This window comes from Marmota monax, unplaced genomic scaffold (genome assembly GCF_021218885.2).
Source record: "Marmota monax isolate L192 unplaced genomic scaffold, Marmota_monax_Labrador192_F-V1.1 WCK01_AAM20220418_F8-fsc00191, whole genome shotgun sequence".
Classification (NCBI taxonomy): domain Eukaryota; kingdom Metazoa; phylum Chordata; class Mammalia; order Rodentia; family Sciuridae; genus Marmota; species Marmota monax.
In genome coordinates, this window is record NW_026693537.1 from 418,390 (window position 1) to 434,503 (window position 16,114).

General features: G+C 39.8%; 1 protein-coding gene across 2 annotated transcripts in view; it reads left to right on the forward strand.

The window, feature by feature from the left end:
- Positions 1-8,297, forward strand: part of Elovl5 (ELOVL fatty acid elongase 5) — a 91,073-nt gene extending 82,776 nt beyond the window's left edge. For both annotated transcript variants that reach the window (XM_046458556.2, XM_046458555.2), the window contains exons 5-8: positions 733-904; positions 2,732-2,856; positions 4,980-5,114; positions 6,412-8,297. In XM_046458556.2, coding sequence (XP_046314512.1) covers positions 733-904; positions 2,732-2,856; positions 4,980-5,114; positions 6,412-6,555 — 576 coding nt within the window. In that variant the 3' untranslated portion in view covers positions 6,556-8,297. The remainder of the gene's footprint in view (positions 1-732; positions 905-2,731; positions 2,857-4,979; positions 5,115-6,411) is intronic.
- Positions 8,298-16,114: the final 7,817 nt, after the last annotated feature.

The window sequence follows — 16,114 nt, forward strand, 5'->3', positions numbered from 1 at the left end:
CTAAAACCACCATCTCTATAAAAATAACTCCTGTTATCAGTTGACAGGGAAAAATCACAGACATTTATCAGGTTTTTTATTTACATAAGTGGGATCATAAGGATAATAAAATTAAAATCCCTCTTAGAAGTACCTTCTCCATTAATGGTTTTAAAGATAGAATTCTCCTTCTACTCTGAGATTTTGTTTTTCAAATAAAAGGCTAACAGTTGAAGCTTAGTATGAGCAGGCATTTCCTTTGAATATCTATTGGACATGTTAATTGGTCAGTGACCAGACGTTGCAAGTTCTGGTTCCTTTACCATATCTTATGTCACCTGCCCGTGTCAGCCCCTGAAATCAAACTCATCTTTTTAGCAGTTTTTTCTCTACTAACAGCTCTGCAGACTACGTCCAGAGGCAGTAAATCATCTTCAGAGTTTTAAGTCTTGTACTTCTTATTCTTATTAGAGTGTTGAAGAGGGTCAGGGGCCCTTTGAAGACTTTCCCTGTTGTCATTTCAATTCCCCGTCATCCCCCCATCCTCCCACCCACCACTATGTCCTTTGGTTCAAGGCATTCACGGTGACCAGAGCTACCAGGGTGACACCTGAGAGGTGTTAGAAGCTAGTGGAGCACTTGGGCATCTCTGGGTTGGTATTGGATTCTGGGATGTCAGTGAAACATGTCAGAGGTGATATTCCAGAGCAGCATCAAAGATAAACCTTTACTCCTTTGACCCCTTTCTCTCAGATCATCCGCGTCCTTTGGTGGTATTACTTCTCTAAACTCATAGAATTCATGGACACATTTTTCTTCATCCTGCGCAAGAACAACCACCAGATCACAGTCCTGCACGTCTACCACCACGCCACCATGTTCAACATCTGGTGGTTTGTGATGAACTGGGTACCATGTGGCCACTGTAAGTATTAGAGAGGGGGGAGGCTTTGGGAACAGGTGTGAACAGAGTCTGAATTGAAACTAAGATTTTTTCAGAGAAGATGCTGTTTCTGTAGATCCCTAGGTCAAGCTTTTGAATTTTGTGTCCAAGTAGATTTTAATGACAGTTTATATGGCCTATGCGCACACAACCTTTTTCTAGCTTAGTGAACATCCTGTGCTGATGGAGTGAGATGAGGGGGATACCACCCTAGGACCAATTAAGGGATGGAGACAGCATTCATCAGAGGCAGCTGTTCCTGGTTCTCTCAAAATATTGGTTCTCTACAGTGTAGAAAGTGTTTTGCCTGACAGCCACACCAGGAAAATGGAGTCAGAGCACCGAGTGCATGCCAGGAAGCAGGCTGGCCGTACATCAGGTCTCCACATGTTCTAATAAAGTGTGGTCTTCTGGTCATCAGAAGCATGTTTTCTGACTTATGTCAAATATGATAGAAGTATGCTAAGGTCTCAATTTCCAGAAATTAAATTGTTGCCTTCAAGTTCAACTTGAGAGTTTTAACAGATGTCTGGATCACAATTTTTATCATTCTAACACTGAAGAATTTGAGGAACTTTAGATCTGTTCATGGATTTTCTTCCTCTCTAGGATTGCACTTCCCTTGATTAGCTCAGTCCACCAAGCTCCATAGAGCATTAAAGTTTTAGAACCAGAATGGACATTGCAAATACAGCTCCTTTGGGCTTGGGAGGCAATCGAGACCTTGGAAGGGTTGGTTTAGCTCCCTGCTTCCCTAGTGTTTCCCCACTCAGACCTCATGACTGACCAACATTCTAATAGAGACAGCCCTTATTTACATTTAGAGGACATCACATTAGTGGGGCTTGATGGCATATGCCAATAATCCCAGCTACTTTAGAGGCTGAGGCAGGAAGATCATAGATTCAAGCCCAGCCTAGGCAAGTTAGCAAGATCCTAGCTCCATAAAAATTAAAAGGGCTAGTGATGTAGCTCAGTTGGTAGAGTGTCCCTGGGTTCAATTCCCAGCATAGAAAAAAAGGACTTTTAATTTTCAAATTTTAAATCCCACCTGGTCAGTAAGAAACTGAACCAAGAGAGTGGACTTGACTCGTCCAAGGTCACAGGCCAATTCCTGTCATAGCCAGTAGAAGCTCATTCCCTAGCACCTACTTTGTCCATCTCCAGCTGCACAAGGAAGTGCTGGTGCCGTTGTTTCATTGTTCACTGTCAAGGAGGACAGATAGTCTGAAAACCCGTGGTCCTACTGGAAATTGGAGGTCATGTGATGAGATGGATCTTTCATCCCTAAGGAACTGACACTGGACTCTGTTATTAATAAAAACCATGACTTCAGCATTGCAGTACCGGGGAATAATTAGAAGGTGACTTCAAAGGCCTCTCCAGATCTCAGCAAATGTGTGGAAATAGCTTGTTTTGAGCATGTCACCCATCAGCTGTCTGCCCCCGACCTTCAGAATAACACATCTGAGGCAGTTGGGCATGGAAAAAAAAGCAGCTGCCTCTGGGAGTTTGGGGTGTCTGGCAGCCAAGCCTGCAGGTGCCAGAGCATGGCACATGGAATGACGGCTTCTGTGTCAGATGGCTACCTTGAGACTCCAGCTGACCCCTGCTGGGGCTTAAGGCATCTTGATGGCTGCCTGCCCTACTGGGGATTGCACTCTCCTTACACATCCATGCAGTGCTTGCTGCTGCTTCTGCTCAAAAGCAGCTCTCTTTCTGGCTCAGAATGTATGTTGGATTTTTTTTTCACCTGTTATTCATAAAATGCTAATACATCCTCCTCCCAAATCCCCCCTGTACCTGCAGCTTATTTCGGTGCCACACTTAATAGCTTCATCCACGTCCTCATGTACTCGTACTATGGCTTGTCATCTGTACCTTCCATGCGCCCATACCTTTGGTGGAAGAAGTACATCACTCAGGGACAGCTGGTGAGTGACTCGGCCCATTTCCCCCAGGACTTGCTCCCTGCTAGACACAGACCTCTTCCCATCCTTATGGTTTACTAGCATCTCAGATATTTCTTCCCCACCCTTTTCATTTAATCCAGTGAAACAGGCAGATCAGGGAATGTTCTTATTTTTAATCAGTGGAGAAACTGCCATGGACATGCAGCTAATTGAATTGTAGGATGAGGGAAGGCAGGCTTAATCCAATTTCTCAACCTCACATTCAGTTCTTCACTCTTGGTTTGTATACACAAACACACATGTATGCACATGTGTGTATTACTTGGGTTTTCTAATTACAGTCCAAAATCCACAGTGGAAACTGTGTTCTCAGGAGTTTCAGATGGAGCTGTGGAGTATTGTGCATCTGGGGTGCCTATAGCTTGTTAGACAGTGAGGATATTTGCCAGCTGACCTCTCAGCCCCCAAGTAGCAGAGCACCTGTTGGTGAGAATGGCTCCTGCTCAGCTTCCGACAACAGTCCCTTCCCAAGACTTATCCTGCCAGAACAGGCCAGAACTCTGTGCACTCGATAGTTATTTTTCACCAAACTTTCTTAAGCCTTCCCCAGTTGTCAGTGTATTATAAACCCCAGTTCTCTCCCCTTGTGAATTATTTGAACTATTTATTAATACTGCAACTACTCCTACAAATGTTAAATACTGTCAGTCACTCGTGCTAACTAAATTAATGATTTTACATGGATTGTTCAAGTAGCCTGACTATATTTTTTGTTCCCATTTTGTAGATGAGGACATGGAGGCAGTGGGCCAAAGCTGGCTGACCAAGGGGTATAGACATCACACCTTCAGGCCTTGTCGTACCTTATTCACACATTTTTCCAAACCAACCAAGCTGATTCAGATCCCTCCCTGTCATTTGTGGTTTTTCAATATAACAATCTTGAGAAAACCTTCTGAGCTACTCCAGTGTTTGACATTTCATTAACACCTCTGCCAGCCGCTATACAGTTCTTGTTAATTTTTTCTCACCACCTGGAAGACGGATAATTGTTCGTTAGCCTCCTTGTTACACCTGAGGAGAAGAGATGCGGAGATTGATTGGTGATGCACAATTATGGCTATGGCAGAAGCAGAACTTGAAAGAACAAACTGAAGATGTTGGTTGCCCTTTAGGCTCTGTACTTTAAAGTAGAAGATTGTGCTCATGAATCTGTTTAGATTTATGTTAAACGCCACTCCCAACTACTCCTCAACCTAGAGCACTAACCTTAAAAAAAGAGTATACTGGGTATAGTGTCAAACACCTGTAATCCCAGTGATTCAGGAGGCTAATGCAGGAGGATCACAAGTTTGAGGCCAGCCTGGGCAAGTTAGCAAGACTGTCTCAAAAAATAAAAAGGACTTGGGATGTAGCACAGTGGTAGAGCACCCCTGGGTTCAATCCCCAGTACCAAAAAAAAAGAGAGAAGGAGGGGGAACAATTATATATTCTCTCTATTGAAGCATTGGAAACTTCCATAAATCTAGTGGGCAGATCCTTATCCTCTGTTGTTTTTCCTGTAGGTGTACTTCAGTAGCCCATACACCTTTTTAACCCTTTTATACTGTGTCTTCAAGCAGTACCATGTGCTTTCAGGGTTTGCTCGTTAGCAGTCATCTGTACACTTAGCATTATTTGCCAAGAATTTAAATCTGTTCATCAGTCTTCACCAAACCAAATGGTACATGGGTAAAGAAGAGAAAGAATGTCCAGTTGGATTGTTTATAATGCAGTAACATCACCAGTTCCCTTTAAACACCCCCCCCCCACCCCACTCCATATTCTTCCCTCCTGTCTTTAAGGGGAAAAAAAAGGTAAAAAAGTTGTTTTTGTTTTTGGGGGGTTTTTTTGACACTGCATCCTTGAATTTTGAAGAAAATGTTTCAAGGAGCTTGGAGGGGAGAGGGAGAACGTAGAAAGCTCACACACAGCATTTAGGACAAATGTAGTATGTGCATTGTGTTCGTGAAGTACCTGTCGTACATACAGAAATGTTAGCAAATGTTGACTCAGAAACCTGGGGATGCTGGGTACCCAGTGCATCTGGCATGGGACCTCTTCTGTGCTGTGACTGCTCATCTATGTCCTTTTTCTTCCTCCAGGTTCAGTTTGTGCTGACAATCATTCAGACCAGCTGTGGGGTCATCTGGCCATGTGCGTTCCCTCTTGGTTGGCTATATTTCCAGATTGCATACATGATTTCCCTGATTGCTCTCTTCACAAACTTTTACATTGAGGTAAATCACACTGTTCACTGGAACTTGACATTTGGGATCTTTCCAACAAAAGCCTTCATCCCATCTTTTAACAAGGTCATGTGGAACCACTTCTGGGTGCCAGAAGTGCTCCATTCGTGCTCTAATGGAGCCTTTGTTGGGTTGGAGAGTAACTGAAATCTGTTCTAGATTCTGGGAAAGGGGGTCTTGCAATCCAAATGGAAAGCACAGAACTGTTAACAAATGCTGAACTGCTTGTCTCTGATCTCCAGCAGAGATAGGAGGAGAGATGATATTTCAATCACAAGTCTTAGGCTGCTACCTAGAATGTCATGACTAAATGAATCTTTAGAATAAATTTTCATCACAGTTCTCAGATATAGATAGAAAGCTGCTCCTTTTGTCTGTCTGCTTACATATCCACCGATAACGTGGATTTGTTTATAAGTGGGTATGTGGATATGCTCAAGTTTGAGGGTTTAATTAATTTCCAAGCACATGATTAGGTTTTTGCTCACAGAAGGATCCATTTTGGACAGATTACCTCCTAGGGAGACTGACCACTTGGCGGACACCATTGAATCTTCTTTAGCCTATCACCCTTGGATTATGTGTGTTCTTGACTTTGTAGTCTGTGTATGGTAGTTGTACTGCACACTGACTTGGGGAAGGAGGACACAGGAGGTCTGGAGCCAAGGGGTAGAGGCCATGCATGGGTCCTGAGTTAGGAAAATCCTGTAGTGTGAGCAGCCACTGGGGGCTCAGCCACTTCTCTTCTCTGACCCATGCATAACTTGTTACATTTTTACTCTGCTGGGCTTGATAGTTTATGACTACACTGTGGAACATACCAGATACATAGATGGTTAAAGGTTAGGGCCTTTGCCTCATTGCTTTCAGAAACATAGCACTTTGTACAAAGGGCAGAAATAATTGCTGAGGTAGTGAGAAAATTTTAAGAAAGGGACATGGGTTTCTGGAGAGCTACTTCCTAGCAAAAGAAACTAATTTGGCCACATAAGCCATATCGTCTGCCATTCAGAATCAGATACTAAAAAGACAGAGTGAAGGGTAGAATTTTCTTTGATGGTTTGAACAGTATTTCTACTGTAGCCTGTGATTCAGGGAACTTAAACTCAGCCTAAGCCTCAGAACAATGGAAGAGTGATTAAACCAGAGCAAAAAGCTGGCACAGGGTTACTTGACCTCAAGAGTTATCTCTTACTAAAGGAAACTAGGCCTAGTGTCAGGGATGCAATTCCTAGTAAAGAAAACCTCCCCATGGTCACGTGGCTGTCATTGTCCTTTTGCATTTCAGACTTACAACAAGAAAGGAGCCTCTCGGAGGAGAGGCTACCAAAAGGACCACCAGAATGGGTCTGTGGCTGCTGTGAATGGACACACCAACAGCTTTTCTTCCCTGGAAAACAACGTGAAGCCAAGGAAGCAACGGAAGGATTGAAGTGGCAGAGTCAAACACCTCCAGACATGCCATGCGATTGTAAGCACAATGATTTGTGCCCGACGCTCGTTAACAGCTGCTGTAACTAGTCCGGCCTACAATAGTGTGATTTGTGTAGGACCTCCTTCATCAGTTCAAAACCCCTAGAATACGTATACAGATTATACAAGTAGGCATAAGATTTCTCACATTTCCGGGCTCTTGTCGACCCCTGCGCTAGACTATGGAAAAGGGAGTGTTACCGTAGTACTCGACACTGCTGTTGCCTTATTAGTTATAACATGATAGGTGCTGAATTGTGATTCACAATTTAAAACACACTGTAATCCAAACTTTTTTTTTAAACTGTAGATCATGCATGTGATTGTAAATGTAAATTTGTACAGTGTTGTTACAGTAGAGAAACACACATGCCTTAAAATTTAAAAAGCAGGGCCCAAAGCTTATTAGTTTAAATTAGGATATGTTTCAAGTTTGTATTCATTTGTAATAGCTCTGTTTAGAAAAATCAAAGACCATGATTTATGAAACGAGCGTGTAACGCGTCATTTTAAGTGACTGGCTAGATGTGAAATCAGAAACGGCACCTTCAGTTTTATAATATTGGCTTTCAATCAAGCAGGCTCAAATCTAGTGGAACAGTCAGTTTAACTTTTTAACAGATCTTATTTTTTTATTTTGAGTGCCACTAATAATAATGTAAAAAAATTAAAAATTGGGGGTGGGGAGCGCTAAAGAAGTCATGATGAAACTTAAATATATATTCTTTGTCCTCAAGATTTTAGGAAGAGTGTAGGGTAAGTAGGCCATTTTTAATTTCTGAAGTGCTAAGTGTTTTTATATAAGAAACAAAGGTCCATTTTGCTTTACTCAGTGAGAGAGAGGTTGGTATTTTTTAAGAGATGATTGAATATTTACCATTTGACAGAGTCCCATAGATGAACTGGTTGCTAGGGTCCAAATTTGGATTGGTTTCTGTACTGCTATCTGTTTTGACAGACTTCCTTTTAAATGTGCCTGGTTTACCAAAATTAACAAAGGAGAGGAACCTTAAAAAAATTAAGGTAAAATTAAACAGATAGCTACAGCATAAGAGAACTGGGAAATTGGATGGAGAGAGAACCTGTTTAATGTAAATCTAATAGCATCTGTGATTTTTTTTTCTACTTAGAATTTAAAGATTTGTTTAGAACCACTTGTTTAAAAACAATAGACTGCTTATCTAAAATCATGTCTTACACTTCAAATTGAGGCAGTGGTCAAACAGATAAGGACTTTTATGTGTCATTTAAAAGTGTTGGAGTTTAGCCTCTGAGTACTTTCTCCATTTGGAAAAAAAAAAAAATTCATTGAACCACTCGTGACACATCTTAGAAGGTCATTGACAATGTATAAACTAATTGTGGGTTTGATATTTATGTAAATATCAGTTTACCATGCTTTAATTTTGCACATTCATACAGAAGGGATCCGTTTGGTTCTCTTATTAATCTTGTGGGTTTTCTGTTTGGAAGGAGTCACAGCATCTGTTTACATTTACCTTATCAAATCTAGAATGTGTATATTTGTAAATGTATGTCTTCATTCCTAGGTACTAGTTTGCAAATGTCTTTGCATATTTCAATACAGAAACTATAACATTCAATAGTGTGCTTGTCAAAGTGTGCTTAGCTCATCTGGATATACCCACACTGTTAAATAATGTCTAAACATTAATCATTAAAACATTTTTGATTACCGGTGCTTGTGTTTTACGTTGTTTATGTGCTACTAATTTTGAAAGATGAGAAGAAGAAAAAAAAAAAACCACTTTCTTCACCCTCTCGGAATTTACTAAGTGGATGTAATTCAGTATCGAAGGTTATGTCATTGCTCACTTCACAAGGGAAAGGACCTTGCATGGTAAGGCATAAGAGGTGTTTCCACCTTAGTTTGTTTTCTGTCATCTTTGGTTCCCACTAGAGGTCCCAGCTCCAAGCACACTTCTTTGTCCTTATTTCCTTTGATCCCTTGCTCTCCCTTCACCTGCAGGCTGTTTGAGTCACTTTCCTAAGTCTAGACCACAGGTCCAAAAATTCTTTTCCATAAAGAACCAGATAGAAAAAAAACTTTACGCTTCACAGACCAAATGATCTGTCAGGTCTCTGTTGCAGCTCTTCAACCATGGAAGGCAGGAGCAGCCATAGGTCACAGGCATGTATATGAATGACCATGGTTGTGTTCTAATAAAACTATTTGCAAAACAGAAGACTTTCTAGCCTGCTGACCTCTAATCTGAAGCAATAAAGTTTTTTCTTAGACTGAAAGCTCTATAACTTACTTTATCAAACGTCATTTGAGGTCCCAGATCCTTCCCCTTCCAGCCCACCCCAGTCCATTGACTTCAGTCTATCCACGTATCTATGATGGGAGGGATGGCATAAATATCCATCTTCCTTCTGTTCTCTCCATACCATACAATCCCAATTCAGGTTTAATTCTGGCTTTTTGAGTATCTTTGAGTTTGTAAATATAACCTCAAAATGTCACTTGAAACTGAATTTAGTATTTGGGATATTATCAAATGCAAGAGTTGGGAAGTTAATTGTAATAATCATACCCTGTCCTTCCAAGTCCAGAACAAATTGGAAAAAAAAAAATAGACACAAAGCAACAGAAATCAAAATAGCACATCTTTCCTGAAAAGACTGGATTGGAAAAAGTCAGGTCACAATATAGTTCCCTCCATCCTCACTAAAAACCCTGCTGAACTAATCTCACCCAAGCTGGGAGTGGGACACCAAAGGTGATTCTGATTGTTGGTCCGGTAATAAACTGTTTATTTGGAAAGGCAGCCTTATGATTGCATGAGCTGCCCTTATAGTTACAATTTCTATCCTCTTGACCTTATCACACCAAGATGGTATGTTCATTTGCATCTCCATGTTACTAATCAATGGAAATGAGTTCACTCTCCTGTGCCCAAAAAGGGGAGGATTCTTGTTTCCCCTGTTTAGCAGTTCGTTCTTCATATGGAAAGACAACGTAGCTTAATTTAAGAAACACAACTTGGGGACTACATTGTCTGGCTTTAAATCCTTCCTACAGGAACTTTAGGCAAATTGTTTGAACTTTACCTCAGTTTTTTTCATCTGCCAAACAAATAATGTTTATTCCCTACACAGTAGCGTCATTTTGAGGATTACATAGGTTATAGCGTATATGAAGCTCTTGGAGCCACATCTAGCATGGTATATGTAAATTTGTAAAGCTTCCCATAAGAAGAGATTATGGGAGATTCCCATAAACCCAATGACTGAGAGACCAGGGAGGAGGGGAAACTTTCTAGCAAGGGTCATCAAGAAGAACTCTGAAGGAGCTGGCTTTAATCTGAGCTTTCAGAGACCACTGATTTTCTTCTTTTTCTTCCACCTTTTTTGAATTGATGCATTGTAGTTGTACATATTGATGTGATTTGTTGGTTATTACATATTCATACATATACACATTATATAATTTAACCAATATCACTCTGTAGCACTCCCCCTTTACCCCCACTTGCCTCCCACTCTTGGTCCCTTTTCTCTTCTGATCTCCCTTTGATTTTTAGGAGATCCACCCCCACTTTGTTTTGCTTTTTCCTCTCTAGCTTCTGCATATGAGAGAAGCCATGACCCTTAGCCTTCTGAGTTTGACTTATTTCACTTAACATGGTCTCTAGTTCCGTTTTCCTGCAAATGCCATAATTTCATTTTTTTATGGCCAAATTGAACTCCATTGTGTATCTATACCACAATTTCTTTATCCATTCATCCATAGTTTGGCTATTGTGAGTTGTGCTGCTATAAACATGGGTATGCATGTATCACTGTAATAAGATGACTTTAATTCTTCAGGATAAATACCAAGGAGTGATATAGCTGGGTCATACAGTGGTTCTGTGCCTAGAAGACCACCGGATTTCAATAGATGGATCCTGGAGGTCATCTGGGAGGATGTGTTTTGAGTACAGAAACCAGCATCAACCAATGTGTAGAAGGCTGAGACAGTTTGATTCACTGAGTTATTGGATGTGTGGGTGAAGCTGCTTGTTTTTTAAGTTAAAAGAGTGGGAAGAGGGTGGAGTTGAGCATTCTCATGGATGAAATGTGTAGAATCTTGCTCAGCCTTTCCAAGAGGAAATAGTAATTATACCATTAAAGACTCATTCGGAGCTGTGCCTACTGTAGATTGCTTTGCTGCCCCCATTGCCTCTCCCTGCTCCCCTCAACCCGCAGAGAAAGGGAGGAGCATGGAGGTGAATTAGGTAACAAGAATTAGGACTCAATTCTGTCTCAGTTATAAACTGACCAGAAGTCTTAATGTCAGGGCCAGGAAATTCCTCCTAACCAAAAAGATGGCATTTAAACTCTGAAAACGTGGGGCACTCCAAGGATGGGTTATGTTGACCAATAAATAAAAATATTCTTAAGCTACTATGTTAACATACTCCCGGCATACTTTGTTCAAACAACAAACACAGATATAGATTTCCCTTGACGGATGAATAGAACAATGATGCTTTAACCAAGCTAGCACTTTTCAGCAAATTGTGTGTCTTCCCTTGAAAATGTTCCCATCAAATGGGGTGCCCAATTTGTAGCAAAGCCCCAGCAACTGCTTCCAACAACCTGGAGTACTGACTCCCTGCTCTCTCCTGAATCGAGGTCTAGGGCTCAGTCCCTGAGGAAGGAAGACTGTGTAGACCTCCCCTGCCTGCTCCTTATGCTGTCCATGCAGAGCTCTGGCACACTGCTCTAAGAGTACTGGACTAAAGGTATTTTAAGACCAAGGCCAAAAGTCACACCATGTCCTTCCAAGGAAGGATGGGAAACCAAATCCTCAGTGCAAAGCTGTCTTTTTAAGGGTGGTGGAAGTACATATCCCAGGGCACAGAGCACTCCTGTCCTGCTAGAATTGGGTCCACATATGTTTGGTAGTAGTTAGCATGTCCATCAGGACAGAGGCTGTGCTCCTTACCTCTGTGTGATGACAGCTCTCTTTCTGAACCCTCAGTTCCCTCTACTGTTACAGAAAGATGGATGCCTAGCTCAGATGGCCAAGGCTAAATATGGAAATATGAAACCTCACACACAGCTTTACAGTAGCAGTCCCTCAGTTTTAAGGATACTTGTTAACAAGTAGAATAGAGAAAGAAGACACACATTGGTTCATTACTCATCAGACTTAAAATTCTATTGGTCTACATGTATTATTTGCACTAAATTATCCTTGGTTGAAGCTCAGTTAATATTAGCTGTTAATAAAGAAACTGAAATTTGTTAACAACATCAAAAAAAAGGACAAATAGTATCTTAAATTTAGTTGACTCAGAAAATGATGTTAATATGAGAATTGTCTAATTATAAGTGGTCACTCAAAAACAAAGATCCTATGTTCTTGCACTAACTGGCATGGAGTTCTGGAAAGGCACATCATGACTCTTGGGGTATCTCATCTAGACGTGAGGGGATTGGAGGAGTGTTCGAGTTCTTTGCATATGGAATGTTCTGTAATTCCAAAGCAGGATTCCAACATAGCCCTAATTTGCTTCTTGCTCTTTTCCTTTTCAGAATGAGATAAGGCATGCATCCATGAGGATAAACTTTAAGCACAATATGTCATACAAGGACTCCTGTACACAGTGAGCCCCCTGGGCTCTATGGGTCTGTGGGCAGTGGCTCCTTCTCACCTGAAAGTCAATAACCAAAAATGTGAAATTGGGGACCTCCTCATATATTTAGTATCTCAAACTTTTATTTGACCTTTTAGATCAGTCTCTAAAGTTTAGACAGTACACTTGATTAAAAAGAAAAAAGGTTTATGTAATTTGTTATAGCATATTTTAAATTTACCACAATACTGTTTACTCTTATAAATTTATTTGATGCTTGGGAGGAAAGATATTAGAAGGGAAGGGAAGAAGTCACTAAAGAGAATGAGAGTAGGCAGGTAGAATTCAAGGAAGGGGGAATAAGAAAATTGAAAAGAAATGAAAAGACAAAAGAGACAAAAAAAAATAGAAAATAAAGAAAGAAAAAAAATTTTTTTACAAAAATAATAATGATAATAAAAAAATGAAAATTAAAACTTAAAAAATAATAATAAAATAAAATAATTAAAAACATTAAAAAAAGTTAAAGAACAACAACAAAAAAATGAAAATGAAAGAAAAAGAAAAATAATAATAATAATAATAATAAATGCAGAACAGAGCAGGGAGGAAGAGCAGGAGGAAAAGATTAACATTAAACAGAGACATGAGGTGGGAGGGAAAGGGAGAGAAAAGGGAAATTGCATGGTAATGGAGGGAGACCCTCATTGTTATACAAATTACATATAAGAGGTTGTGAGGGGAATGGGAAAATAAACAAGGAGAGATATGAATTACAGTGGATGGGGTAGTGAGAGAAGATGGGAGGGGAGGGGAGGGGGGAAAGTAGAGGATAGGAAAGGTAGCAGAATACAACAGTTACTAATAGGGCATTATGTAAAAATGTGGATGTATAACCGATGTGATTCTGCAATCTGTATTTGGGGTAAAATTGGGAGTTCATAACCCACTTGAATCTAATGTATGAAATATGATATGTCAAGAGCTTTGTAATGTTTTGAACAACCAATAAAAAAAAAGAAAAAAAATTTACCACAATACAAAAGAGAATTGGTAGGAGATGAAATTTAAATGCAGTTATTCTTGAAATGAGGTCAAGGAATTAAGTAACCTCTCAAGTGTCCACATAGGTCCAAGATCCAAGTTAGTGTGGACTGTCTAGAACTTGTGGGATTTGAAAACAGAGGCAGGACTGGAGTAGATGAAATTATGGAGTTTGGATGAAAGCAGAGAGAGCAAGCACACTATTGAAGGAATACAAACACCAGAGGAGTGTGGTTCTAGAGAGACAGAGCTAAATAGCACTGATGCTCCCAGCAACCTTCCGAATTGCTGTTGGTGCTCACCACTTGTTGGGAAGATTTTCTAGAAGGAATTCCTTTGGGGACCACATGCCTCCTGAGAGTGAGATGCAGGTGTTTTTCCTGTGTCTAGGTCCTGCTGGCCTTCTTCCCTATCTTACAGATAAGGAAATAACCTGCTCAAGTAAGCATGATGCCAGAGTTCAGTCGGGCTCTATCTGTTGCTGGCCATTAGAGCCGCTGAGCAGGAAGATGGTGTGGAAAGACCAGCTCCTCCAAGCCCATTAAGCTATGTGTACTCAAATTGTGTCAGCAGACTTGCTTTTAACCAGGGTGACAGACTGCCTACGAGGGACATCAATGTGATTTTAAATTATTTGGAAAATCCACATTGTCTAATGAGGATGTCCAGTCTGTGGATAAGGGAAGAGATGTGGGGAGAATCATTCCAGGAAATCCCCAAATATTAAAATATTTGACTTAAAGCTTTGATTTCTTTCTTTTTTTTTTTTTTTTTTTTGGTGGTGCTGGGATGAACCTTGTGCATGTGAGGCAAGCATTCTGCCAACCGACCTATACCCCCAGCCCTGAAATATATTTTATTGGGATATAATATTTGTGTATCTTTAGAAAGTACATTATGAAAACTCAAAGTAGGTATATGATATATAATGGTCGAATCAGAGTAATAAGTACTTCTATCTCTTCAAACACTGGTCTTATTTTTGCTCCCCTTGGCAGTACTGAGGATTAAATCCAGGGCCTCCTGCATGCTAGGCAATTACTCTATCACTGACATTCTTTTCTTTTTTTTTTTTTTTTTTTTTTTTTTGAGACGGGGGCCTCCTAAATTGCCCAGGCTGGCTCCTGTTTTAGCCTCCTGAGAAGATGGCATTATAGGCCTGTGCCACTACCCCCTGCTGTTTGGAAAATTTTACATTTCTTTTCTACTTATTGTGTAATATAATATAAATTGTTGTAACCAAAAGTGACCCAGAACCAAGTCCTCTCCTGTGTTTTGGTGTCCATCCACCCATCAGTCTCTAGGGGACATTCTTCTGTGAGATGCACTTTTTAAGTTCCCCCAAATTAATAAGAACATGGTATTTGTCATTTTATCTAGCTTATTTCACTGAACTTAATGTCCTCCTGTTCCATCTATGTTGCTACAAGTGATAGGATTTTATTCTTGTTAATGACTGAATAATGTTCCATTGTGTAGATATACCACATTTTCCTTATCCATTCATCTGTTCATGAACATCTTGGTTACTCCATTGTGATCAGTCCCATGATAAATGTGGGTATGCAGATATCTCTTTGATATGCCGATTACATTTCCTTTGACTCTGTATGCAGCAGTGGGATTTCAGGATTGTATTATAGTTCTGTTTTCCATAATGGCTATACTAATTTACATTCCTTGTTAATAGTGTATAAGTGTTTCCCTTTCTGTGTATCTTTGCCAACATTTGATTGGTATGTATTTTTGATAATATCCATTCTAACTGGGGTGAGATGATATCTTACTGTTTAGATATCATCTCACTTATTATCAAGGCATTCACATTTCCTTGATAATTTGTGATATTGAACATTTTTTTTCAAATACTCAGCCCTTCCTATGACCTCTGATGGGAAGTGTCTATTGAGATAGTTCATTTTTAAATTGGATTATTTGGGGTGTTTTCGTGTTCTGTTTTGTGAGTTCCTTATATATTCTGGATAATAACCCTCTGTTAAATAAGTAGCTGGAAAATATTTTCTCCCTTTCTGCAAATTGTCTCTTAACTCTGTTGATTGTTTGATTGATTCTGCTGTGCAGAAGCTTTTTCATTTAATAAAATCCTATTTATCTATTTGTATTCTTACTGCATATGCCTTTGGCTTCTATCAAAAAATTCTTTACCTACACCAATGGCTTGACATGTTTCCCCAATGTTTTCTTGTAATAATTCCCTAGTTTCAGGTCTTACATTTAGGTATTAGATCCATTTTGAACTGGTTTTTTGTGTATCATGAGAGGAATGGATCTAATTTCTTTCTTCTGCAAATGCATATACAATTTTGCCAGCACCATTTATTGAAGAAATTGTCTTTTCTCCATTGTTTGTTCTTGGTACCTTGGTCAAAAATCAGTTGGCTATTTGTACATTATTAACTTCTGGGATCTCTATTCTGCTTTATTGATCTATGTGTCAATTCTTGTGCCACTCTTGCTGTTTGAGTTACTATGGCTTTGTGGTATGTTTGTTTGTTTGTTTTTAAAGATTATTTTTAGTTTTGATAGACCTTTATTTCTTTATATGCAGAGTGAGAAACAAACCCATTGCCTCACACATGCCAAGCAAGTATGCTACTGCTGAGCCCCAGCCCCAGCCCCTGTAGTATGTTTTGAAGGCAAATAATATACCACCTCCAGCTTTCTTGTTTGTTTGTTTGTTTTCAATTTCTTGCTCAGGATTGCTTTGGCTAATAGTGGTCTTCTGAAGTTCCGTATGAATTTTAGAATTGTTTTTGTTATTTCTGTGAAGAAAGTCATTGTGAATTGCATTGACTCTATAGATTGCTTTGGGTAGTAGGTAATTTTAACAATATTAATTCTACTAATCCATGAATGCAGGAT